The sequence below is a fragment of the Engraulis encrasicolus genome, chromosome 24, assembly GCF_034702125.1.
Source record: "Engraulis encrasicolus isolate BLACKSEA-1 chromosome 24, IST_EnEncr_1.0, whole genome shotgun sequence".
Taxonomy (NCBI): Eukaryota; Metazoa; Chordata; class Actinopteri; order Clupeiformes; family Engraulidae; genus Engraulis; species Engraulis encrasicolus.
This window is the reverse complement of record NC_085880.1, coordinates 20,622,920-20,648,550: the sequence shown is the minus strand read 5'-3', so window position 1 is coordinate 20,648,550 and position 25,631 is coordinate 20,622,920. Positions and strand designations below refer to the sequence as shown.

Genomic DNA, 25,631 nt, shown 5'->3' with positions numbered 1-25,631 from the left:
TTACTGTCAGGAGATGCAATCCTGTGTGTGTGTGTGTGTGTGTGTGTGTGTGTGTGTGTGTGTGTGTGTGTGTGTGTGTGTGTGTGTGTGTGTGTGTGTGTGTGTGTGTGTGTGTGTGTGTGTGTGCGTGCGTGCGTGTGTGCATGTGGGCATGTGTTGTGTGTGTCTTGTCTACATGTTCTCTGCCTTGGCCCTATTGATAAAAAGCAACATCTGCGGCGAACGCGACACACTCACTGCTTGCAGGTACCCCACAAAACCCCCACCATTTGCTCACCATCAGAGCCTATGAGCTGTAGTGTTTAGCCAAAGCAGGGCAAGGAAGATATGGCCAGGGAAGAGGCTGGCGCGTGTGTGTGTGTGTGTGTGTGTGTGTGTGTGTGTGTGTGTGTGTGTGTGTGTGTGTGTGTGTGTGTGTGTGTGTGTGTGTGTGTGTGTGTGTATGTGTGTGTGCGTACGTGCATGTGTGTGTGTGCACGTGCATGTGTGTGTGTGTGTGTGTGTGTGTGTGTGTGTGTGTGTGTGTGTGTGTGTGTGTGTGTGTGTGTGTGTGTGTGTGTGTGTGTGTGTGTGTGTGTGTGTGTGTGTGTGTGTGTGTGTGTGTCCCTAAGCCACTAAGGAGGTCACAAATAACCCCATCCACTCTGTCAGGGAGGGTGAGCAGTTGAAGTAGGATAAAGTCTTCATATTGTATTTTGCCACAAAGTGCAGAGTGGTGTTGTTTGGAGTGGACAGCTAATGGACCAAAAAAAATCACTAAGAATTCACCAAAAAGTAGTAACAGACTACAAGCAATATAAAATAAGCCGTGTGCACTAAATAAGTTTGTACCAGCAGCAACCGAAGTGATTATAACATGACAGGCCCAGACCCACGGAGCCAGGGACAGGCCAGGCAGACAAGCAGACAGACAGACAGACAGACAGACAGACAGACAGACAGACAGACAGACAGACAAAGATATGTCCAGACATTGTGTGCATTTCTGCAAGAAAGCAGCAGACGACCAATAAGGACAGCAGACCACCAGGCCTGTGTTTTTTTAGTGGGTGGGTGGGGTGGGTGATGGTCAGGATGCCTATCAGAGCAGACAGCCACAAGGACAGCTGAAAAGCTCCAAGACATACTAGAAAGGTGGGAAAAGTCCCCCAAAACATTCCAGTAAAACGCCTAAACATTCTGCCAGACATGCGCGTAACGTACATTCGACTGGCAACCTTCATGACTTGGAGTTTGTAATTCGCCTGGACACATGATGGATGAGCAACCACAGCGAGGCAAATCATTCAAATGGTAGAAAATGATATAAAAGAAGATGAAGCAGTGATGTGCTGGCCTGATCTGAAACTGTTGACAGGAGTGAACCTTATTGACATTTTGTTTTTTGTAGATATCTGAAGAGCTGGGAGAATTTGAAATTTAAAAAAGGCTTTCTGTCCTCAGCAAACGTGCTACATACCTCACCAAAAAAATGAAATGAGCAAAATTTTAAACAAACAAAAAAATGGAGTGAGATACTTAGGACCTGGCAATAGTCACTTAGCATGCTCAATTAAGGTTACTGGAGTCATGCTCAAATATTGACCGTTGTGACCCTTAGGCCTCACAAAATGGACGGTTCCCACAATGTCAATCATCTACAAAACTATTTTGGCAAGCACATAGTGTGATATTGGCCTTATGTAAACCCCCTGGCGGTGCGACTCTCCAAAGCGCTCTCTGTTGGACCAAGGCTGGCAGCTGCCTCCTTCCCCCATGGCCAGCCAGTCAACCAGCCTGCTCGGGACGATTCTTGTGGCCAAGTAGGCACGGTCTCTCTCTCTCTCTCTCTCTCTCTCTCTCTCTCTCTCTCTCTCTCTCTCTCTCGTCTAGGTGCAACTTTTTTTTGGACTGTCAGAGAGAAATATCTTTCCTCATGCCCAACGAGAAAAAAAAAAACTCACCATCGTTTGTTATCCAAGAAAAGTAACCTGTGCCAAACACGCTTCTGTCATTGGCATTTGCGGGTGCATTTGTTTAGTTTGTTTTTGTTTTCTTTTGAGGGCGTGGAGAAACCTTAATTACAGCTGATGCTAAATAACGATAATGGGTTGAGGGGTATTGAGGAGTCTTATCACTAACTTAAATGGGCGCATTAGAAAAGGATGCGTGCAGACCAAATGCAAAGTTGGGTGTTGCCTGCAGACCCTCTCAATCTGTGAACTTCAAATACCCCATAGGCCATGATAAGCGTTTGGAAATACAAAGGCGACTCCTACATTTTAAGGATTTTGTTTTCCAGATATTCCATTCAAACAGGCAAAATTTTCGAACCCTCTGAATACCGCTTGCAGAGAAATGTTGGGACAACACACTGCACCAAACTCTGTCACATGTCATTCATTTTTTCTTAGGAGCATTGGGGTTTCATAATATTGTCTGAAGATGTATCTTTACACTACATTTTAAATGACTTGACGTTCACATTTGCACTTTCAACCTAATTTCTGTAAAATAGGATCCATTCCATTCCAACAGGTTCATTAGGCCTACTGCTTTCCCTAAGGGTGCTTCGGTTATGGGTCCAATTCATTTTATAAAAGTATAATGCCTAATAGGTTATATCATTTATATTCCCTCATATCTGATAACTAACGATTTACTAAACATTGTTTTCCAGATAACACAAGTTGCACTTTAAAAATCGCCTGATTATTCATTGTGCTTGTAGCCGATTAATCTACCCAAATAAACCATTCCTACCGTGAGGGCGGAAAATTTCTGCGAGCGTCCGGCGCTCAGGAGACAGGACAGGACCAGTAGTAAGAGGGAGCGCATCCTGAAAGTCCCCCTTCTTCAAGTTGTATGCAGTCCGAAAACTTTGTCACAATCCAAAACGTCGCTGCTCTTGATCCCCTTCTCTCTGGTCTCCAATGGCAAAAACAAGTGCAACTGCTCCACTGGAAAAATAAAATAGCCTATTAAAAATATTTAAAAATGGTTGACAAAAAGACCTGCCAGCAAAGGAGTTGCCTACACAAATGCGAGTCAATGTTTCACTTCTGTTCCAAAGCGCTCGTGCAGTCTCCACAAGACGTAAATCCTTTCCTCTCTTTACCAATATTTCCCTTTGCGCGACGTATCCCCTTCCAAGACCAAGACTCTCTTGAACCCCTGTCCCGAGTGCCTTATTGGCGCCCCCTCTCCTTTCTATATTCTTCTGCTTCGCGCTCCACACCCCTCCCCTCCGCATTTGTCAGACCCAGATCTCTTATCGTATGCAGGCACTGCCAAGCCAGCAGGTAGGTAGGTAAGTTTTGAAGGAATCTCTTTTTTTATTTTTTTTTTGCTGCTGGTAGCTAACGCAAAACAAAACGTGCTATTCCTCAGAGCTTCTGTCTTTCTCCGCTACATTTTTTTCATCTTGTGTCGTGGTCAGTAGTTTTCCTATTTGAACCAAACATTCTTTGCCGCTTCGACAGAGATGACTGTGTCATTTAAACAGTGCCTACGGTAATATGCGACAACTCGAACCTGCCTGAAGTCCTGCGCGCATATGCAAAACAAACGCCTTTTGAATATGATTCAAGGAATGGTATCTTACTTTGCCGTGTCACGTTGTTACTTTCTGATGGCCTACAGTGGTAGTATATTCATACCAATGCAATGCCATGCTGTAGCCTATGGTCTAGTGCCGCGACATCAGATCTCCATGTCTCGACATCAGATCTCTCTGTCCATCACGCTGAGCTCATCTCTGCTGCTTGACTGCTCTTGTCATAGCCCAAAATTAAAAACAGACAAAGTTAAATAAACGGTGAAATAATTTTGCTTTGAAAAATCTGTACATAGACACACTGTCCATTCACTACCCCCTTGTTGTCACCACAGAAGAAGTAGGCCTACATAGCATGACTGTAGAACACCAGTGGAAGGTGGGCTCAGGTGCAGTGGATAGTTCATGGTCATACCTTGTTCGTGGGGATAGAATGTACCATGCTGCCATCTGCTGTTTAGTAGTAGTAGTACTGCTACGGAATAAGGGTGCCAACAACACCAGAGATTTACTAGAGTAAATGATTATCAACAACAACATAATCACATCAAAAACAACAACAATCGCAGTCGCAGAAGCAATATAGAAGAAGAAGAAGAAGAAGAAGAAGAAGAAGAAGAAGAAGAAGAAGAAGAAGAAGAAGAAGAAGAAGAAGAAGAAGAAGAAGAATTTTTTGAGCTGACCTCAATGCTCAACACGCACGCAGACAGACAGACAGACAGACGCATGCACGCACGCACGCACGTATGCACGCACATGCGCACACGCGCACACACACACACACACACACACACACACACACACACACACACACACACACACACACACACACACACACACACACACACACACACACACACACACACACAGCCCAACCTTAAATGCTAAATTGTGCCCAAACCAAAACAATCCCTAACCCTAACCTGTCAGTGAGGAAATGTTATTCTTTTATTTTTACCAGTAACATCAAAAGCGAAGCAAAAGGGGTCAAAACATATGGGGTCCAGGATTTGGGCCCCACATGGAGCGAGGGCCCCAGCATGGGTGTGCTGCAATAGCAGTGATCTCACGAAGGTAGACGAAAATGTAGTGCACACACACACAACACACACACACACACACACACACACACACACACACACACACACACACACACACACACACACACACACACACACACACACACTTCCATCTTTAGATTGATTAAACCAAATGTTGAACCAAAATACAAAGCTACAAGCAACAAGCACTACAAATCTGACCACACTGAAAAGACAATAACAAAAGTGGTCCTTTTATCATCATCATGACAGTCCTCTCTGGGCTTCTGTCATATTCAGTCATTGTGTCACAGAACACTTAAATACAGAGAATGTAGAGTAGAGCAGAGTCGAGTAACTTTATTGATCCCCGAGAAGTGCAGTGAGTGCACACAACAAAATTGCATTTATGGGGCGGTGGTGGCTCAAGTGGTAGAGGAGCCTGTTCAGCTACCCAAAGGGTTCAGGTTTGCGCCCCACTCTGCCTGACCCCATCGGTGTGTCCTTGAGCAAGATAATTAACCTTAAGTTGCTCCTGGTAGCATGGTGGTACCCTGCGTGGCAGCCACGGCCACCGGAGTGTGAATGGGTGAATGTGAGGCATAAATGTAAAGCACTTTGAGTGCTCGCAGACTAATGCAGCCTATTTACCATTTATGCCTTATCCATGTGTAACGGATGCCAACTAGCAGAGTCTGGCGGTAGAATGCTAATAAAACTAGCTCCCAAAGCCTCTACAGTATCAGTAGCACTGAGCTATTGGGTCTGGATCTTTAGGTCAGTGGTATCATGCTGTGCCATCCATGTCAGACTGGAGCGTTGACCTGCAGGTCACGGGTTCGAGCCCCCGAGTGGTGAACTATCACAGATGGCCTTGGTTACACATACAAGGGGGCAGACCCAACAAGCACCTCAAGGGGGCAGTGTGGGGGTACCTTATCAGTGTGGGGGATTATTAGCCCGGCTCCGCCCTACTGGTGATGCAACGCCTTCGGCTCAGCTACACACAGTAGGGCCAGGAGCTTGCTCAATCCCGCTACAGCGGGATCTCCACCCACTTTGTCTGGAACCAATCGACTGAGCATTTCCAACCGTCCTGGGTAGAGGCGTGTTCAAGGCAGTGATGTAGTTTAAGCAGAGACGTTCTATTGGGCTAAGAAATGTTTGGTTTAAACTTCGGCACAGCCCTCAACCAGTAGCAAGCCGAGGGAGGCGGGTTAACCAGACCATGGAAACAAAGTTCTTCCTGTATGGAAACGCTAATCGTTATAGTCCTGGTCAAACCAGAATCGCGGTACGTGATCTGAAGTCCATGAAAATCAGGCAAAGGCATTATGGTCAAGGTACCTCATGTCATGGGGGAGGATGGGGTTAAAGAGGCAGTATTGACATCTGACACCTGACAGTTTTGGCCGGGCCTGGGATAGTCACCTGAAAGCCACCCGCCCTCAATTCATATAATCTAATGGGGACCCAGCTCTGGAGCCCCTCTCTCGTTGGGACCAGGACAACTGACCCCTTTGGTCTTCATGACATTGTTTGCATTGGGCGGGGCTGGAGGTGGCTTTCAGATGACTTTGTCCTGGTCCCCACCAAAGCTGTCAGTGGGCCTGCCTGGAGGTGTAATGCTAGGAAAAACACCCCCTAGTCCTTTCCCATAGGCCACACATTTTTTGAGAAATATTCATGCGACTTGAGAACAGAGAGACAGAAAGACACCATGGCACCGTTTTTGACAAACTAATTCCTTCAAGTGCTGGCAGCTTCTTTTGTGTCTTTTTTAAAAAGATTTTGTCTTGGTCTTTTAGACTTTATTAGTGACAGGACAGTTGAGAGACACAGGAAACAAATGGCAAATGACCCGGGCTGGAATCGAACCCTGGTTGCCAACGTAGTAGCCCAGTGCCCTACCGTTAGAGCCACAGTAGGGCCTTTTGTGTCCTCAGTGATCAGCAATCAACCCCCACTCTGAGGAGGAAAATGTGTAATAACTACAAAAAACATGAAACGGTCAGACATTTTCCCCAGACATGATGGACATGGGCATGATCTTGTGAGTCTTTTTTCTATGGGCTGAAGCACAAAATTGAGTGAAGAAAGTCTCAGTAGACCAGAACATATTGCTCTATAATACTGCTACTGCATAATGCTGTAACACACATTCAAGACATGTCATGGATGTATGGATGTCATTGACTTTTCTAGATTTCAGCCAAGCTCAGTGACCAAACACAAATCTCATTGTCTGTCAGTGTATAGATGACTTAAGGTGCACTGTGTAATAGTTTTAGAAGTTCATTTCTAGAATTTACGCTGTCCATTCACAAATGTTAACTTACCTGTTTAACAAATACTCACCACCACAATTAAATTCTAAGTATTCATTATGTGGGAAAATTGCTTTTTACATACGTGTAAAGGGTAATCTTCTCCATGGTATGCCATTTTAAATTTCCAGAAATAGGCATTTTTAGCTGCAAAACTTACCGTCCTTTGGTCATACTAGTAAATACTGGTTGACTATTTATTAGAGATGCACCGGATCCTGATTTTTAGGATCCTGCCGGATACCGGATCCACTGCCTAAGATCCTGCAGGATCCGGAACCGGATACCGGATCCTATGAAAGGGTTGAAACACATAGTACTCGCACACATGGGGCCCTTTTTATTACGTTGGCTCAAACTATTTTTAGACTCATTGACTTACTGCCACACTGCCTGCAACGGCCGCTTCCAAAGGGCTTTCACTCCATGCAGAGATTGGGGTTGTGAGAGACTGACTGAAAAGCCTAGGCTACGTAAAAACTAGAGACGCACCAGCTCCTGATTTTTAGATCCACTGCTTAAGATCCTGTGAAAAACCCTATTATCCTGCCAGATCCGGAACCGGATCTTGGATCCGGTGCATCTCTATTATTTATTCATATTCATGAAAAGATCAAGTTTGGCAATAGGCAGCACAGTTTCAATGAGCAGCATAGTTGCAATACCTACTCTGGCCACAATCTTACACGTTGCACGGTGTGTTGAGTCAATACAACGACTAATACCTGGCTGCACGGACTGGCACTGCCCTCTGGTGGTAGTGGACAGAAACACACTCACACGTTTTATACGTGGTAGCCTACTCAATTTAATTACTTATAGGCTATTGAAATAGAAAGAAAAATGTCTGCATTCTTAAATCCTCTTTGTGTTCTTATTAAAAAGCCAATTACTTAAATTGACAAAGACACAACAAATGGGATGTTTGTGGATGACAGAATATGGGTTTATCATCATGTTGATTAATTGGTTAAGAGTAGGCTTAGAAAGTAGAGTATAATTTATTGATCCCAAGGCGAAATTAAAGTTAATGGTTCAAGTAGCCTAATTGTATTCTTGGCCCTAATTATATTATATTATATTATATTATATTATATTATATTATATTATATTATATTATATTATATTATATTACCAACTACAAGTAAGGAAAACATACAATAGACCTACATCAATTCATGAGTTAGTTGTGATTGATTGGTAATGATTAAAATGACCAAGTGATTAATATGATCAATATTTGGTGCTCAACAATGTAAATAAGATAAGATAAGAAGATAAGATAATATAATCAGTATGTGATGTGAAAAAAATAAAAAATAAAACCCTCATAATGAACCACAACTCCAGTTGGAGAAAACCCTCATAGATGAACCACAACTCCAAGTGGAAAAAACCCTCATACATGAACCAAACAAATAAATTAACAGCCCCAAACAACACAAATTCCTGTCTGTATGCAGCAGTCACATTTCTGCTGTGTCTAAACTCAGAGTATGTTTAAAGCTCATATCTCTTCTCCTTCTTCTTGGTGTTGTTCTTGTGGAACACCTTTCCATCTGGCTGCTTCCTCCAGGAAAGAAGGTGGACATTTTCTGTCAACACCTTGTCCTTCAACCAGAGGTCATTCAGATATTACTGTGTGTGTGTGTGTGTGTGTGTGTGTGTGTGTGTGTGTGTGTGTGTGTGTGTGTGTGTGTGTGTGTGTGTGTGTGTGTGTGTGTGTGTGTGTGTGTGTGTGTGTGTGTGTGTGTGTGTGTGTGTGTGTGTGTCTGCTGGGCTCACCTGCTGTAGGAAGGACTTCTGCACGTCAGTATCTTCCACGTCCACATCAGAAGACATTTCCATTACATTATTTGGTGGTTGACGTTTAAGGGTGTAAAGCAACAAAAAAAAGTGTTTCCAATTCCTGGAAAAAAAAACGATGGGAAAAATTGGAAAAAATAGAAAAAAATAAAGCTCATAGTGGTCCGTGGAATTTCGCCTAATGTTTGCCATTTTGCCAAAATGTGGCCTGCGGTGTGACATCCTTGGTGTGACATTTCTGTAAGATACCATAAAATTATTAATATTCTGCACAAACATATTACCCATGCTCTTTGTACTATTGTTCCTTTAACCCCCACCCCACACACACTACTACTACCAACCCGCACCCCCACTCCCACCCACACACGTCTATGCATTGTACAGGCAGATTATTGTGATTTCACTGCATGTTTTCACTGTATTACTTGTAATAATTGTGTGAATGTGACAAATAAATCTCCTGGTATCCTTATATCCTTGCATGATACTTGAAAAACAAGTAAGGATTGAGTAACACATTGCATAAGCATGTCACACAGCATGACATGAAGTCACACCACTTGTCACTGCATTGTGGCCATTGAAAGACCAACTCTCTAACCACTAGGCCACGACTGCCCATTTCCATCTCCACTCTCACTACAGTATTTGAGTCCTTTTCACTACAGCTACACAAGGGCGAGAGAGAGAGAGAGAGAGAGAGAGAGAGAGAGAGAGAGAGAGAGAGAGAGAAGGAGAGAGAGAGAGTCTAGAGTCTATGTCTGTCTGCATGTTAAAGTAAGAAACGTAATTTCAATTCTTTGTATGACCAGCGCATGTAAAGAAATTGACAATAAAACTGACTTGACTTGACTTGAGAGAGAGAGAGCGAGAGAGAGAGATAGAGAGAGAGAGAGAGAGGGAGAGAGAGAGAGAGAGAGAGAGAGAGAGAGAGAGAGAGAGATAGATCGATCATACAGTTACATAAAAGTCAATTTGCAAAACAGTAGAATGAGTTGTGGGGTATGCTGAGTGGGGTAAGTGGGGTGTTAAATTTGGTGTGCTGAGGTGAGGTAGTATGTGAGGAACAATAAGCTAGTTGGGGTCAGGTGAATGAGATAAGGTAAAATAGTGAGATATGGTAATTTATATGAGGTATCTGGGTGGTAAGATATAGGCCTAGTGAGGTATGGTCATTTATATGAGGCAACTAGGATTTTCACACCAGATCCCCTTTAAGTGAACCAAACTCAGTCCTTTTTAAGATGACCAAAAAGCGAACCGACAACAAAAAGACTCAGTTCTGTTTTTGTTCATATTGTGAGAGTATTAAATGAAGAACTCACTGATCTTTCTGGTCCTGGTATGCTTTTATGGTGTGTCACTCTTCTTTTTTAGCACTCTCGGTCCTCTAGAGCCCTCCTTAAGTGATTGCAGCTAGTCACAAGTAACTCGTCAGAACTCATAATCGAACCGAACTGAGACCACGTCAACCAAGGTCTTAGTATGGTTTGCTTCCGAGGGGTCTGGGTATGCTTTGGAGCGCTCACATGTGAGGCAAAAATGCTGAGTCACTACTCTGAGTTCGCTTAGGCAGCTGAAAGGGTGAAAACGCTGTAGGTGGTAAGACGTGGTGAGGTATGGTAATTTATATGAGGTAACTAGGTGGTAAGATGTGGTGAGGTATGGTCATTTATATGAGGTAACTAGGTGGTAAGATGTGGTGAGGTATGGTCATTTATATGAGGTAACTAGGTGGTAAGATGTGGTGAGGTATGGTCATTTATATGAGGTAACTAGGTGGTAAGATGTGGTGAGGTATGGTCAGGGCCAGATTAACCCACAGGCTAGATAAGACTGCCACTTATGGGCCCCTAATATGCCAAAAATGAAAAATTGCAGAATTGTGACAAAATTCAAAATTCAAAATTCTATTGCGTACAATCACCATCCCGTATAGTTGGTAGACATTTAATGCTTAATTCCTAGCTTGTAGTAGTTATGGCTCTGTCACAAAATTTGCTTTCCTGGGGGGCCCACAGCAGCCTGTAGCCTAGGGACCACAGGGCATCTTAATCTGACCCTGGGTATGGTAATCTAGATGGGCTAACTAGGTGGTTAGATGTAGTGAGGTATGGCAATCCAGATGAGCTAACTGGGTGGTAATAAGTGAGGAATAGTAAGCTAGATGGGGCCAGTTGACTGAGGTAATGCAAGATATGGTGCAATAATACTTACCATTGCTGATGATATTAACCGAGCTGCTTACTGATGATGTCATTGGGCGATGGTTTCTCTCTCCACTGCACTGGTACTGGCCTGCCTCGAGAGGGAGGGTGATGGTGATGGTCTGGCTGGTCTTACCAGGAACTGGGCTGTTGTCCTTTAGCCAGACATACTGAGTGCATCTTAATATGGGACCTTGCCTCCTCCACTTGCCTCCTCCACTCGCTTCTCGTCATGATGACATCACTGACAACAGCATTATATTTCAATATCTTGCAAAAGCTCAATTGTAGAGTCTTTTTCTCGTTTGCAATTGTTATGGTGAATGAAAAACAGTCCCTCAAAAGTCGTTGTGGCTAGGCTGACAGCTGGGAAACTTTATCGTTTTCTCAACGGAGGAGGGGACAGGAGGCAGGGGCGAGGACACAAGCACAAGTGGAGGAGGCAAGGTCACATATTAAGACGCACTCACTGATGCCAGTCTGAGTACTCGGGTATGTCACAGCTGAGGGTGATTACATCTCCAGAGTAAAAGGGAGGAGGAGACACCACCTCCACTGCAGCAGTCAGGAGAGCAATAAACAATGCATTTATTACAGTGATTATCAAATGTGAAGCACTTAAAACAAAAAGAAAAAAATGGAATGATTACAACAAAGCAACTTATTTATTCAGGGGGTATTGGTTACAGTCCCTGGAGCAGTGTGGGGTTAGGTGCCTTGCTTTGCCCTCTGATTTAAAGCCCATCTCCTTAACCATTAGGCCACAGCTGCCCAGTTTGACAATAACAAAGGACAGGATGCAAAATTCAAATACACTTTTTTTCAGCAATATGGTTTTGTTTGCAGTTGACTCACCGCTGATTGTCATGTTGACGGGTGTGCTGATGTAGGGTGCCACTGAAGAAACGTTTCTACGTCTGTGCCACTGATACTGACCCGCATCTTCTGGAAGGTTGATGATGATGGTATGAATGGTCTTTGCAGGAACTGGGCTGTTGTCCTTTATCCAGCCATACTGGTGTTGGCCTGTGTACTTGGGTAGGCCTATGTCACAGCTGAGGGTGACTACATCTCCAGAGTAAAAGGGACTCTGAGGAGACGCCACCTCCACTGCAGGGAGAGCTGAGAGAGGCAAAATTCAATGAAAGGATGGAAAGTTATTTGTTGTATGTGTCAAAAAGTTCTGCACGGGCCGTTCTATGAACACAAAGGGTAACAGGAGCTTTTTGAGCAGGCCACTATTAGACAGGCAAATGTCATTGCATTTGACTGTGATCATGTACTGAATGGAGAGTACCGTTCTGAATTCTGGGAGGAGATTTAGAATTCCTCTGTGCAAATACAATAGGTACAAACACTCTTTTATTCCCCAGTCAATTAAACTCCTCAATAAACAGGGTGGAAATGGGAATGAGTTGTACTCAGTAGGGGATGGAATTATGTATTGACTTGATGGTGCCTGCTGGGGGTGCCTGCTGAATGAATGTATCCTTCCTTGCTCCTACTATTTTTGTCTTAAATTAGGTATGAATGCCATTCTAGATATCTATATGAAGGTACTTTGGTTGAGGGTGGAGGGGTGGGAGGGGGTGTTGAAGGGGAATGTGCTTTGGTGTGGAAATGCTGAGGCAGGGACAGTATGGACTGGATGGGGCAGGGTCAGTGGATTAGGACATCCAATGTTTCTGAGCCTTTGTCTTGTCTATCCTTGCATTGTTTTATTTCCAAGTATGTTATGTGTTTGTTGATGTTGTCCTCTCCCTGGTTAACTAATAAAGTAACGTAACCTAACCTAATCCCCTGTAGCCAGGCTGTGCCCTCCTAGTGACGCAACACTTTCAGCAAGTCTAGAAGAGATTTGAACATCGATGATAATCAGGCTAAACCCCCTGCACTTTAGGAAGGCGGCCACCTTTACAGCACCTTTACAACCTTCACTGGGTCCCCTGAAAGTATAACTTAATTGTATTGCAAATGTAATTTCTAAGATTATACAAAACAGGTCATATTTCATGTGAAAATGCATAACATTAAAATTATATTGGGGGCCGGATAAGACCATAAATGGCCCTCGAGACATAGGTTCGCCACCCATGTAATTACCGGTATGCAATTATGTAATTATGGTCATTCTATAAATTGGGAATGATGTCTGAGAAATATACCATGACCCTGTGGCTCACCTTCGTAACAGATGAAATCTGATCCAAAGAACTCGCTTGCGTCGTTCCACAGGGCACTGGACATAATCCGCACACCGTACCGATGTTTACCAGCACCGATGTTGGGTTCTCCAGGAGCCCAGTGGTGAAAGGAGGAGTTGCTGCCATCTGACCACTCCCATAAGGAACCTCTGAACAGCCCGATCCAGGGAAAGGGATGCCATACTAGTCCGCTAAGTATGTCTGTGTAGATCTTGTCGTTCTCTGCCTGGTTCCTCACGCTGGCCAGGTCTGTGTGATTCTCTCTGCAGCATCTCTGAGCATCTGTCCAGGTCTTCTCCTCTTCAACCAGCACATATGGATGTGCTGAGTTTGTCTCTGTAGTAAAGTATGCGTCACGGTTAACTGAGAAACAAGCGCAGTGTACAATCTGAAGTGAAACAAATAAATGTATCAAATGTCAAATGTATTGATATTGATGGTCAAATGTATTGATATACTTGAAGAAGCCGTGGTAACACTTTGCCTACTTGACGCCGGTGTCATATGCACTTCATTACAGTAAATAGTGTCATGATGACACAGTCATAGATAAGTCATAAACATTTTGTCCATGTCATAAGCATTTTATGACTGTTGGCCTTAAAGTGATACTGTCCCATTTTTGGAAATCAGCTTATTTTACACCTCCCCTTGAGTTAATTAATAGGGTTTTACCGTTCTTCTGTACTTTCAACCATTCTCTGGGTATGGAAGTGCAGATTTTACCTTCATGCTAGCAGTTAACATTGAGTCCTATGAGACCAGCTGGCTGCTAACTGGTCTCATAGGACTCAATGTTAAGACCAGCTGGCTGCTAACTGGTCTCATAGGACTCAATGTTAACTGTTAGCTCGGAGGTAAAATTTGCACTGCCATATTCAGAGAACGGTTGAATGTACAAGAGAAAGGTAAAACTCAACTATTTAACCCCTTAGCGCTATGGCTCTCTGTAATGTCATGGCAATGTTGTTATGATGTAGTTAAGCATGTTCAGCAAGTGAATAGGGTCGCCGGCGACCCCAGCTGCAGTAAGATGCTACCTCAAGGGAAGGTTTAATATGAGCTTATTTCCAAAAATGGGACAGTATCACTTTAAGTGGACTTAATATGTATTGCACGTGCATAAATATGCCATGACACTGTTATGACACTGTAATGACATGCATATGACACCGGCGTCTAGTAAAGTGTTACCGAAGCTGTATAGATTCATGAGTAAAATGTGTAATCAGAATGGTTTCTCGCCATTGTATCAAATGAAGCGGCGTCTTTTAGTGCAGTAGCTATCATGCCACTTCCCCTCGTTGTGAATGCACCCACAGTCTCCACCTACTCTGTCTGGCTGGCCTCTACCTGTATCCCAGTTCCAGAACTCAGTCCCATTCTCTCCATAGAATCTCTTATCAGCCAGAGACCACCGCCACTTAGGACGGCTCCCATGCAGCCCTATCCAGGCCTCCCACCCCTCCCCAACACCTGCATCCTGAAGTACACTCTTGATCTCATCTATATCTGCCATGTTGTCTATGGTGGCCAGGTCCGTGAACTCCTCTCTGCAGTACTGCTGAGCTTCTGCCCAGGTCTTCGCCTCTTTCACCACATGGAACTGACGTGGTGCAGAGGAGAGTATACTTTTTATGAGCATTATGCAGTGTGTGTGTGTGTGTGTGTGTGTGTGTGTGTGTGTGTGTGTGTGTGTGTGTGTGTGTGTGTGTGTGTGTGTGTGTGTGTGTGTGTGTGTGTGTGTGTGTGTGTGTGTGTGTGTGTGTGTGTGTGTGTGTGTGTGTGTGCGCGTGTGTGTGTGTGTGTGTGTATGTGTGTGTGTGTGTGTGTGTGTGTGTGTGTGGACATTGCCTGGCGATATTCTGGGTTACAATTTCACGTGTCATACGTATGTGGCTGGGTGGGGTGGGGGAGAGGGGATTTCTGGCTCTTTGATGGGATCGGGATCATAGTGGCTCGTCCCATCGTTCACTTCTGGTAGCCATTCAAAAGAATTGATTCGTTCATGAATGTCACAACACTGAACACTGCTTGCAAGACAGAAATGGTTATCACAACAATGCCCTCTCTGCCTCTTGTCGGGAGCAAAGACAGTGAATCTGTGGTCTCCTATTCCATAAATGCACTACGATTTCTGCGTATGTCAAGTTTGGTCTTGTTTAATGGTATGAACACACACACGGTGGGCATTTCTCAAAACTGTTGTGAGCGCACTTCCAACTGTATCAGCATAATTAGTCACGGCCAGTGATTGGATACTCTTTGGTGAACTCTGCGGAGTATCCAATCTCTGGGTGTGACTAATAAAGAGTATCCAATCACTGGGCGTGACTAATTAGGCTGATACACTTGGAAGTGCACGCACTAGAGTTTTGAGAAATGCCCAGAATGTTCTCAGCTCGCCAAAGGTGTTGCGATACTAGGAGGGTGTGGCCTGTCTAGATAAATGTTGCCTTTGCTAACAAACTCTGATTCAGCGACGGAAAATACAAGTCTCCTTCTCGTGAGTTCCTCCTCCGTGTGTGTGTGTGTGTGTGTGTGTGTGTGTGTGTGTGTGTGTGTGTGTGTGTGTGTGTGTGTGTGTGTGTGTGTGTGTGTGTGTGTGTGTGTGTGTGTGTGTGTGTGTGTGTGTGTGTGTGTGTGTGTGTGTGTGCATGTTATAAAACACAAGAAGAGCAGATACTAACACAGGCACCAAGAATCGAGAATAAATACATACATACATACATACATACATACATACATACATACATACATACATACATACATACATACATACATACATACATACATACATACATACATACATACATACATACATACATACATACATACATACATACAGTACATACAACATGTACGTATGTACACACACACACACACACACACACACACACACACACACACACACACACACACACACACACACACACACACACACACACACACACACACACACACACACACACACACACACACACACACAGACCATACCTAGGGTGAGCAGGAGGAAACACCACCCATGAGCCATGGCTGGAAATGAAATCGATACATATTTTATTAATACACATTTAATAATGGCTGTTAGGACACAAAACTTTGAATGTGAATGTAAATGACATTACATGTGACATTACAATGACATGATAATGTTGCCCTCACACAGCACTGTCACATACTGTCATACAAACATACCCTCTCTCTCCCTATGTCTGTCTGCCTCTCTGTCTGTCTGCCTCTCTCTTTTCTTTTCTTTTTTTAAATAGTTTTTTAGGCTTTTTGGCCTTTATTATTACAGGACAGTGTGAGAGTAGACAATTGGGAGAGAGATGGGGCAGGGCTGGGAAATGACCCCGGCCAGACTCGAACCGGGGTCCCCGTGGGCATGCTAGCCCAAATGTGGGGGGCTTAGCGCGTTGCGCTGCAGCGGCCCCTCCTGTCTGCCTTTCTTGTTACAACCTGGTTTGTTTAGGAATCATGATAAAAATCACAAACAATAAAGTGTCTAGGGGAAATGATGAGTGTCTTTGAATGGTGTGCAGAATGTATGCAATGCAGTATCAGTATGTAAGCTAGCTGTAGAGAAAGAAATTAAGGAGTGAGGGTGACGAGTGGAGAGAGAGGGGGACAGAGAAATCAAATCGCCAGTGATAACTTTGAGGTCAGAGTGCCTAAGAAGAGGATGAATAGGACTCGACATGCAGCTGTAACGCTCACACTACCCTAGACTTGTCAGCACCTGAGAATTTTATTTTTTCTTCAGCCTTTTCCGAGATTCTGGTCATTGTAATGGGGGCAGGCGTATGTTTACATAAAAAAAAAAACATCTTGATTTATTCCCAATAACATCCAAAAGGTTATGCATCATCAACAGACAACTAGCCAAAAGCAATATCTTTTGGGATAATATTTGGAGCAGGCCTATTTTAAGAAAGTTTTTAATGTAAACAAAGTCCCCCATTACTGGGCGAATAGACCAGCCGTGACATGAGCGAGCCGAGCGACGGAAGTAATTGACTTTGTATTGAGTCACGCGACAAAATTGAATTACATTACAAAATATACATTTATTTGTAAGTAGATTATTAGTATTATTATTAGGGGTGGGCATAGATATTTTTTTTAAATCTAGATTAATCTCACTGTAATTATGAAATTAATCTAGATTAATCTATATCAAAATGGCTCATTCAGAATGGGCACGATAGCGAAATAATGACGAAAAAAAACCTTGGGGGTTTCTTAAGATGGCACATTAGACCAGAGCTCATCTCTTTTTTCCAAAATGCATCTCATCTTCAAAAAAATGGTCATGTTGATACTTGGTGATGAAAAAAAAATCACTGCAATATTTGAAAAGTGTTTCGAATATGTTAGGAAGCATTTACAGTCATAATATACTGACATTTCAAAATGAACAGTGCTATGAATTGTAGAGGCAAATACAGATAACTCTATCAAACATTTAGACTATTTAAAGAAAATGACCTCATTTCTAATGGGCAGAGAGAGAGAGAGAGAGAGAGAGAGAGAGAGAGAGAGAGAGAGAGAGAGAGAGAGAGATTAGGCTCGGTCATGACGACGCAGTTAGATTTTTGCTAGGCAGTGGGCATGCGCATTTAGCCAGTTTGATGCATTGTGGTTAACCAGAGATTCATGTTTACAGCATGCAAACACTGTTCATATTTAGTAGGTCTGCTGAGCAACAGGTGGAGAGGCGAAGCGACTGGAGGGCAGTCTGAAAGCGTCTGTCAATCGAACGCTATGGTGACGCGCATCCCCAAACCCCAAATCCATATTTTGAGAATAGATTAACGTGCGACATTTTCTTTGTCACGCGATAAGAGTCTCACATTATCGCAGCACGTTAATGCCGATAGCGGCCCACCACTAATTATTATTTAATTATGAGGGGGACTTCCTGATCAGCTATGCTTAGGGCCTCCAATACCTTAGCAACGGCCCTGCTCCAGCCCATGAAAAAAACACCCTTACCTGGCCTGTTGGGCTAAGTGTCCTTTCTTGGAGCACACCTGCAGTACATTAACTTACAGGGTTTGTGGTCTCTAGAGGATGTCATTTCCAGGAGAGCTCGTATGTTAAAGGGTCTTTGCTCAGATATAAAAGACGTCCTTTATAGGAGAAGTCGTCTCTCTACCACCGCAGCTACCTACAGTACTGTCCTGTTTCTCGCCCTCTCTCTGTGTTTAAAGGCCTGGCCTGTCATGAGGTCATCAGAGGCACAATCACTGTATGAGCCATGGACACTAGGTAGAGATAGGCACATATACAGACATACAAAAACTAAATAAGACAAAGGCCCTGTCGTGGACTAAAGGTAGGGTACTAGGTTACTACGCCAGTGACCCGGGTTCGATTCCTGCCTGGGGTCATTTGCCGATTTTCCCCCATCTCTCTCTCTCTCCCTGTCACCATATCCAACTGTCCTATGAAATAAAGGCAAAAAAGGCCATATATATATATATATATAATATAATAATAATAATAATAATAATTGTATTTGTATAGCACTGTATCATACAAGGGATGCAACTCAAAGTGCTTAACAAATGAGAAAAAAAACATCATTGTTAGAGATTAATTTAAAAGGAGAGGAAGAGAAGAGAGGCAGAGATAGCAGGAAAGCAGAGCAAGAAGAGATAGAAAGAGATTGTAGAGTCATAAGGTCAACGTAGGGTTAGGACCAGGATTCTTAGATGCGTAAGGTCCATAGTGACTGGGTCTAGCAGAAGTCATAGGTAGTCACACTGAAATTGGGCGCTCAGATGCGGCCCCTGGTGGCATCAGGGGTGAGAAAAAACTCCCTTTCGCTTGATTTATAGTTTGTAGGGGGAAAAATGCTCAATGAGGTCTGAGAAAAAAAAACCTATAGTCAGGAAGAAACCTCAGGCAGAGACCAGCGGCCACCTAGGGGAGCCCCCTGCCAGGGCTGGTTGTGAGCAGTAAAGACGCTGCGGCAGCTGGGACACTGTGACGCCTTGGCAGCTAGGAGTTGGCAAGGATGAAAAGGTGGGTCTTCAGCTGCTTCTTGAAGGAGCTGGCTGATCGGATCTCGATGGGGAGGGCGTTCCATCTCTTGGGCGCATAGCAAACGAACGTGGCGTCGCCAAACTTCTTTTGCAGGGGGGTGGGGGTCCTAGCAGCTTGGCATCAGTGGACCTGACAGCTCGAGCAGGGGCATAAAAAGAGAGCATGTCAGAGATATAACTAGGGGCAAGTCCATTTAATGCTTTAAATACTGTCAGCAGAATCTTAAAGTCAATTCTGTATGAGAAAGGTAACCAGTGCAGGTCTTCCAAGACAGGAGTGATGTGCTCTCTCATTCTGGTTCTTGTTAGGATTCTTGCCGCAGAATTTTGAATGAGTTGCAATTTGTCTATTAACTTTTTTGGCAGACCAGAGAAGAGAGCATTACAGTAGTCTAGCCTACTGGTGACAAAGGCATGAATAAGTTTTTCAGCGTCTTGTTGGGGGCCAAGCCGCGCACTTTGTTGACATTTCTGAGATGGAAAAAAGCTGATTTTGTTATCTTGTTGATGTGAGGCTCAAAGCTCAAATCCGAGTCTATGACCACACCTAGGCTAGTAACCTTATCTTTAATATGCATGCTTAGGTCACCTAGGCTTGAGTGGAGTTTTGCACGTTTTTCCTTAGGCCCAATGAGCAACACTTCAGTTTTATCCTCATTTAATTTTAGGAAGTTACTGTTCATCCAATCTGTGATGGCAGACATGCATTTAGTCAAGGAATGAATGGCAGTGGTTTGGCTAGGCTCAACAGAGATACAGTCAATCCGGAAAGTATTCACAGCGCTTCACTTTTTTCACATTTTATTATCTTACAGCCTTATTCCAAATGCTACAAATGAATCTCTGTTGTCAAAATTCTACACAAATTATTCCATTATGACCATGTGAAAAACAAGTTGTCTTGACAGTTTTCAAAATGTATAAAAATAAAAAGCAAAGAAAGCATATTTACAAAAGTATTCACAGCCTTTGCTTAATACTTTGTATAACCACCTTTGGCAGCAACTACATTCATTTTTTGTACATTTTGAGTCTGCACCTGGCTAAAATAGATGGGTGTGAGGTGAGTCTGTATTGTGTGTCATCGGCATAGCTATGAAAATCAACATTGTGCTCTCTGATGATGGAGCCCAGGGGCAACATATAGAGAGAGAGGAGGAGAGGGCCCAAGCAACTACCCTGAGCAACTCCGAAAGGAGTTGTGTGTGTGTGTGTGTGTGTGTGTGTGTGTGCGCACAGCCACATAATATATTGTAACATTTTTATTGATGGTAATGTAAATAGAACAACATAAATGACAATCACACTCATTGGGCTGTTGCTGCAGTCATTGCACAACTCATGTCTGCACACGGACGTCAACCATAAATGACAGAACAAAAGAAAACAAAATAAAAACATTGAACAGACTACACTGGGACATGTCTATGAACTACACGTTAAGAGACATATCCTTCATCCTTCACACAGCATTTAATGACAGCATTTTGCACAAATTCAGGAAATGATTTTGATTATTTTTTAAAAGTTGCTTTGGCAAATCCCTTTTGCAGATTGAAACGAAACAAAACAAAACAAAATTAAAAATATATATATATTGATATTGATTGATATAGACCTGTCATATCATATCCTGTTGGATGTATATTTTTGCACTTTTATTTCCCCAGATGGAGGCTGCTTCCATTCTTCCCTTCTTTCATCCACCCAAAAATGTTGTAAGGTAGCTGATGGAAAAGACGTTCCCTTTCATTCACCCCTGGGCTGGAGAGCTAGGATCTTCTCAGTCCTAAATCGGTAGGCGCTTTTTAATTTTAACTCTTTATAATAGAAGCTGCACAGGCACTTGAAAGACATTAACATGGTCTCTGAACCATGTACAGTTACACTCATGCAATAATAATACAAGATGGCTGACAGGACCTGGGGGCCTAGACTAAGAAGCTGGATCAGGAGGAAACCAGGGGTGGCATTCTCGAAAGCGTCTTTGCTAACGATGGTAGCAACGTCCTTCGTAAGAGCGACTCAACTCTCTCTCGACAGCGACGCTCACCACTAAATCCAAGGGAATGGTGTTACGTCTTAAGTAGGGTTGCCACATCTCAGTTGTAGAAAACCGGGACACATCGGCCGCGCGCGCACGGTGGTTGAGAGCTGCTGCAGACATGCACATACGATGCCCAATTTTTTCGCATTTACACATATAGACAACTATTATGGAACAAGCACCCATGACCCAATCTATGGAAACACCTCTTTTCCGGACATTTAAGGGCTAAATTATCTGAAGGGACAGGTTGACGTAGAAGTGCCGGTAGGCCTACACATTTCCACCAGCCTGGGAATTTGTGAGCAATGTTATTAAACTCAAAGATAGCCACAATGCTACGTGGCCACAGCTGTGCACTGGCACTACGTCGATATCAAGTGTTTGATTATCACAGCTGCATGACTCACTTACATTGATAGAGGTTGCAAAGATGACAAATAACTGTCCTCCTGGCAAACCACTTCATTTAATCCTTTCGATGGATAGCCTACTGGTTGGCATTGCAGTAGCCTATGTTCTTTCGCGCTGATGTTTGAACTTTGAAGTTCAGTTCCTCCGGTCAATCAAATAAGCAGAGCTTTTGCTCCCCCATAAACTTTCATGTGTGCCCCGACTTCCAGCGGCACTCTGTGTGGAACACTGAAGCAGCGTTCTCAGGTCGAAGTCAGCGAAAGCAAAGGCGACCAGAGCCTAACCTGGCTTTCAGAGTGCCAGGCAAAGGTTGCATACGTGCGCACGGCAGCCTGGCTTGCTTTGCATCTGTTTGTTACGCTTAGCGAAATAATTAACATGGGTTTTGTTGACGGTTTGGAGAGACCAGTTTACTTACATAATGGAAGATAATGTGAGGAAGTTAAAAACCGGGACAAAACGTGTCCCGGATAGGTTATTCCATTTTCCTGGACAGGTCACAAAAGAACGGGACAATCCGGAAAAACCAGGACGTGTGGCAACACTAGTCTTAAGGCGGTCTTAAGACTGTCTTAAGACGGTTAGTAACGACAAGAATCGAGAAACGGACCCCAGGTTAAGTTAAAAAGGTAAATCTTGAAATAGATCAGTAGTCCTAAAATTAGGACTACCGGCTCTTCTATTAGATGATTTACCTTTTCAACTTAACCTGGTTTACTCCTGAACCAGCTTCTTAGTAGTATACCCCTCTGGAGGTCACCAATGCCATACCAGGGTGCTGTGTGACATGGCACAGGACAGTATACAGGACTCCAGGTAACAGTCGGGCTGTGCACACTATGACCTTCACCTCCATCTCCAATCACTCGTGCAACAGAAAGAAAAGGGAATCTCTTGAAGCATCAGGGAATATATATGTACACATTATTTTCTTCCAATATATATATATAATATATGTATTTTTAAATATACACATCTATCCAGTAATTTTGAGTCTTTTTCTTCTCCATAAGCTTGTTTTTTTCCACTTTTAATTGTCAAGCTTGTCCACAATTTTTGCAGACGTAGGCAAAGCCATCCAGTTTGCATAAACACTATCATTGGCATATCTTGAAAAGACAGGGCTAGTGCCATGAAGTCTGTTGAGCTGTACGGGGCTCCCCTCTGGCCAGTCGGGGTATGACGTGCCTAAAAACGAGAACACATCATTCATCTGCATGGTATGGAGGGATGAGTGGAAAGAAGAGTGCAAGACAGTAAGGCTCTCAACATAATCTCTGACCACAGCGTGGGACCTGATCATTCTGGAGAATCGTCGTATCCCTTTTTTTTAATGGTCACTATTACAGTGGATCTACCACATTAGGTACAGTGTAATAACCAGTGTAACAATATTTAATACCATGTAATTCCAGTGTAACACCATGTAACAATTTTGTACTTACATCTAGGGTTAGGGTTAGGATTGGTACATGGTATTACACTGGTATTACATGGTATTAAATATTGTTAAACTGGCTATTACACTGTACCTAATGTGGTAGAGCCACTGTAATAGTGAACTATTCAAATAAAGTGTTAGCGAATCGTCTTAGAAATTAGACCCAAATGGCATTATGATTGCAGTCCTTTGCATATGAGCTGAGGAAATATCAATACATAGCAAAGATGTTGTGATTAGTATGACATTAAATTGTCTTCCACACTGTCCTTGATGTGACCATGCAAGCTCAATGCAGTCATTTTCTTTGATCAAGCTTTACACTGGAAGACTAATTGCAATAATGTTCTCTAGTGTTATTGCTAGATACATACAGTTGAGGACGATATTATTAGCCCCCCTCCTGAAATTAGACATATCTCTTCATTGATCATTGAGAATGATCATTATTAATAAATGTATGTTATTCTGGAAACAAATACACCATGGAGATAGTATACAATAAGTTAAATTTGGACTTTTTCATTTTCACAATGAGTTTAAACAAAAAAGTGCAAAAATGGGAAGGACAAAATTATTAGCCCCCTTATCATTAATAGTCAATACAGTGCCATTTATGAACAAAAAAATGACACCAGGCACTTTGATTAGTTGTTAACTATGTTGGCACATGTCCTACCAGGGATTTTGGCCCATTTTTTTCATTGCAAATAGTTAAACTGGTCCAAATTGCATGGATGTTGAGGATGGACATTCATTTTCAGCACTCTTCAAATACTATCTGAAGGATTGAGGTCTGAACCACTCCATGACGATGGTTTTAGTATCATTGAAGAACATTTTAACTATTTTGGATGCAAGTTTTGGGTTATTCTCTTATTGAAAGATCCATTGAAGATCTTAGCTCCCTCTATGAGCATATTTTTGCAAGGTCACTTTCCACATTCTATCATAATTTTCATTTTTTATGGTGCCGTACACCCAAACAAGGTTTCCTGTGGCTGAGGCTGCCACAGAATGATGCATCCACCACCATGTTTAATTGTGGAAACCATCTTATAACGATTCAAGGCCTATCCCTTTCTTCACCTGACAGAAGCAGAATTCATGCATCAAAGCAGGTGCAATTGAATATCATCAGATGAAAGCAGAGACGTTCGAAGCTCATTTTTGACTTTCAAATGTTCACAGGCAAAGCTCAATAACACTCTGATATTCACTGTCTTTAGTAAAGGGGTTCTTCTGTGATGATGGCCCCAAAGCCCAATATGATGACAAGCCCTAACAACTGTCTTTCTTGGGGGGAAAAAAACCTCCAGGTGAGGCCAGGTCAATAACAATCATCTAGGCAGGTGTCCAATGCTTCTTTGGTCTAATGACGCTAAGCTGTTTCCACAGTTACACATAGTGGAAGGGCATCAAGTTTAGTCTGTTATTCAGCCTCAGACACAGGGAGTCTGGGTCTGAATCTGGATTGCTGGGTCTTCCAACAACATTGTAACCCAAAGCATACATTTAGATCTTCAAGGACACTAAAACCATGATATTGGAATCACCCGCTCATAGTCCAGTCCTCAATCCCACTGAGAGTCTGTGGTTAATGTCTATGCTCAGCATCCATGCGATTTGGACCAGCTAGAACACTTTGCAGTGAAGAAATGGGCCAAAATCCCTAGTGGGGCATGTGCCAACCTAGGTAGCAACTTATCAGAGCCTGTTGTCAGTTTTGGTTCATAAATGGTGCCATATTGACTATTAATGATCAGGGGGCTAATAATTTTGTCCTAGTCATTTTTGCCCTTTTTTGTTTAAACTCATCGTAACAATAGAAAATCCAAATTCAACTCATTGAACATTATGTCCATCAGTGTATTTGTTTCCAGAATAACAGAAACGGTTAATAATGGTCATTCTTACTGAGAAATCAAGAGAAATGTCTAATTTCAGAAGGGGGGCTAATAATATCGTCCTCAACTGTATAAGGGCTTAGATCCTGTTTTTCGAATTTAGTGGCTTCATGCTCATGAGTAGTAGAGTTCAGTCGAAAAGCCTTACTGCTCCTCTGTTCAGCAATGCAGAATCCATATATACATTTAATCACTATATACAAAAAGGTACAGAAATCATAGGACAGTTTGTAATCCAAACCAAATAAACAAGTGACTTTGCTAGGACCTGTTCAAATGTATTCCTACTAATGATGCTGAAGAGTAGTAGTTGTAAGCTTAAAAAGCATCACATAGTGGTCGGGTCGATGTCATAATGCTACCGCCGCTGTTGAGCAATAAAGTTAAAAAGATTAATATGTGATTGTAATTGAAGAGCAACAGTCCACTTTAAGCAGTGCAATCAAATAATCACAATGGTACAGTTACAGTTGTCACCAGCAGGGGGTGCAATTGTTTCAAGGAATCCCAGTTACACACACCAAACACGGGAGTCGAGGACAAGGTCAAAGATACACTTTATTTAACACAATACTAAAACAATGGTGTAGGCTAAGCATTCAGGGTATCCCCAGGACATTAGTTCAATTACATTTCAGGACCAGGTA

At 43.0% G+C, this 25,631-nt stretch overlaps 1 protein-coding gene across 3 annotated transcripts in view; it reads right to left on the bottom strand.

Annotated features, from left to right (window-relative positions):
• smoc2 (SPARC related modular calcium binding 2) overlaps window positions 1-3,157 on the bottom strand; it is an 81,923-nt gene extending 78,766 nt beyond the window's left edge. For all 3 annotated transcript variants that reach the window (XM_063191990.1, XM_063191991.1, XM_063191992.1), the window contains exon 1: window positions 2,743-3,157. In XM_063191990.1, the coding sequence (XP_063048060.1) occupies window positions 2,743-2,817 (75 nt within the window). In that variant the 5' untranslated portion in view covers window positions 2,818-3,157. The remainder of the gene's footprint in view (window positions 1-2,742) is intronic.
• Between the last annotated feature and the right edge of the window lie 22,474 nt (window positions 3,158-25,631).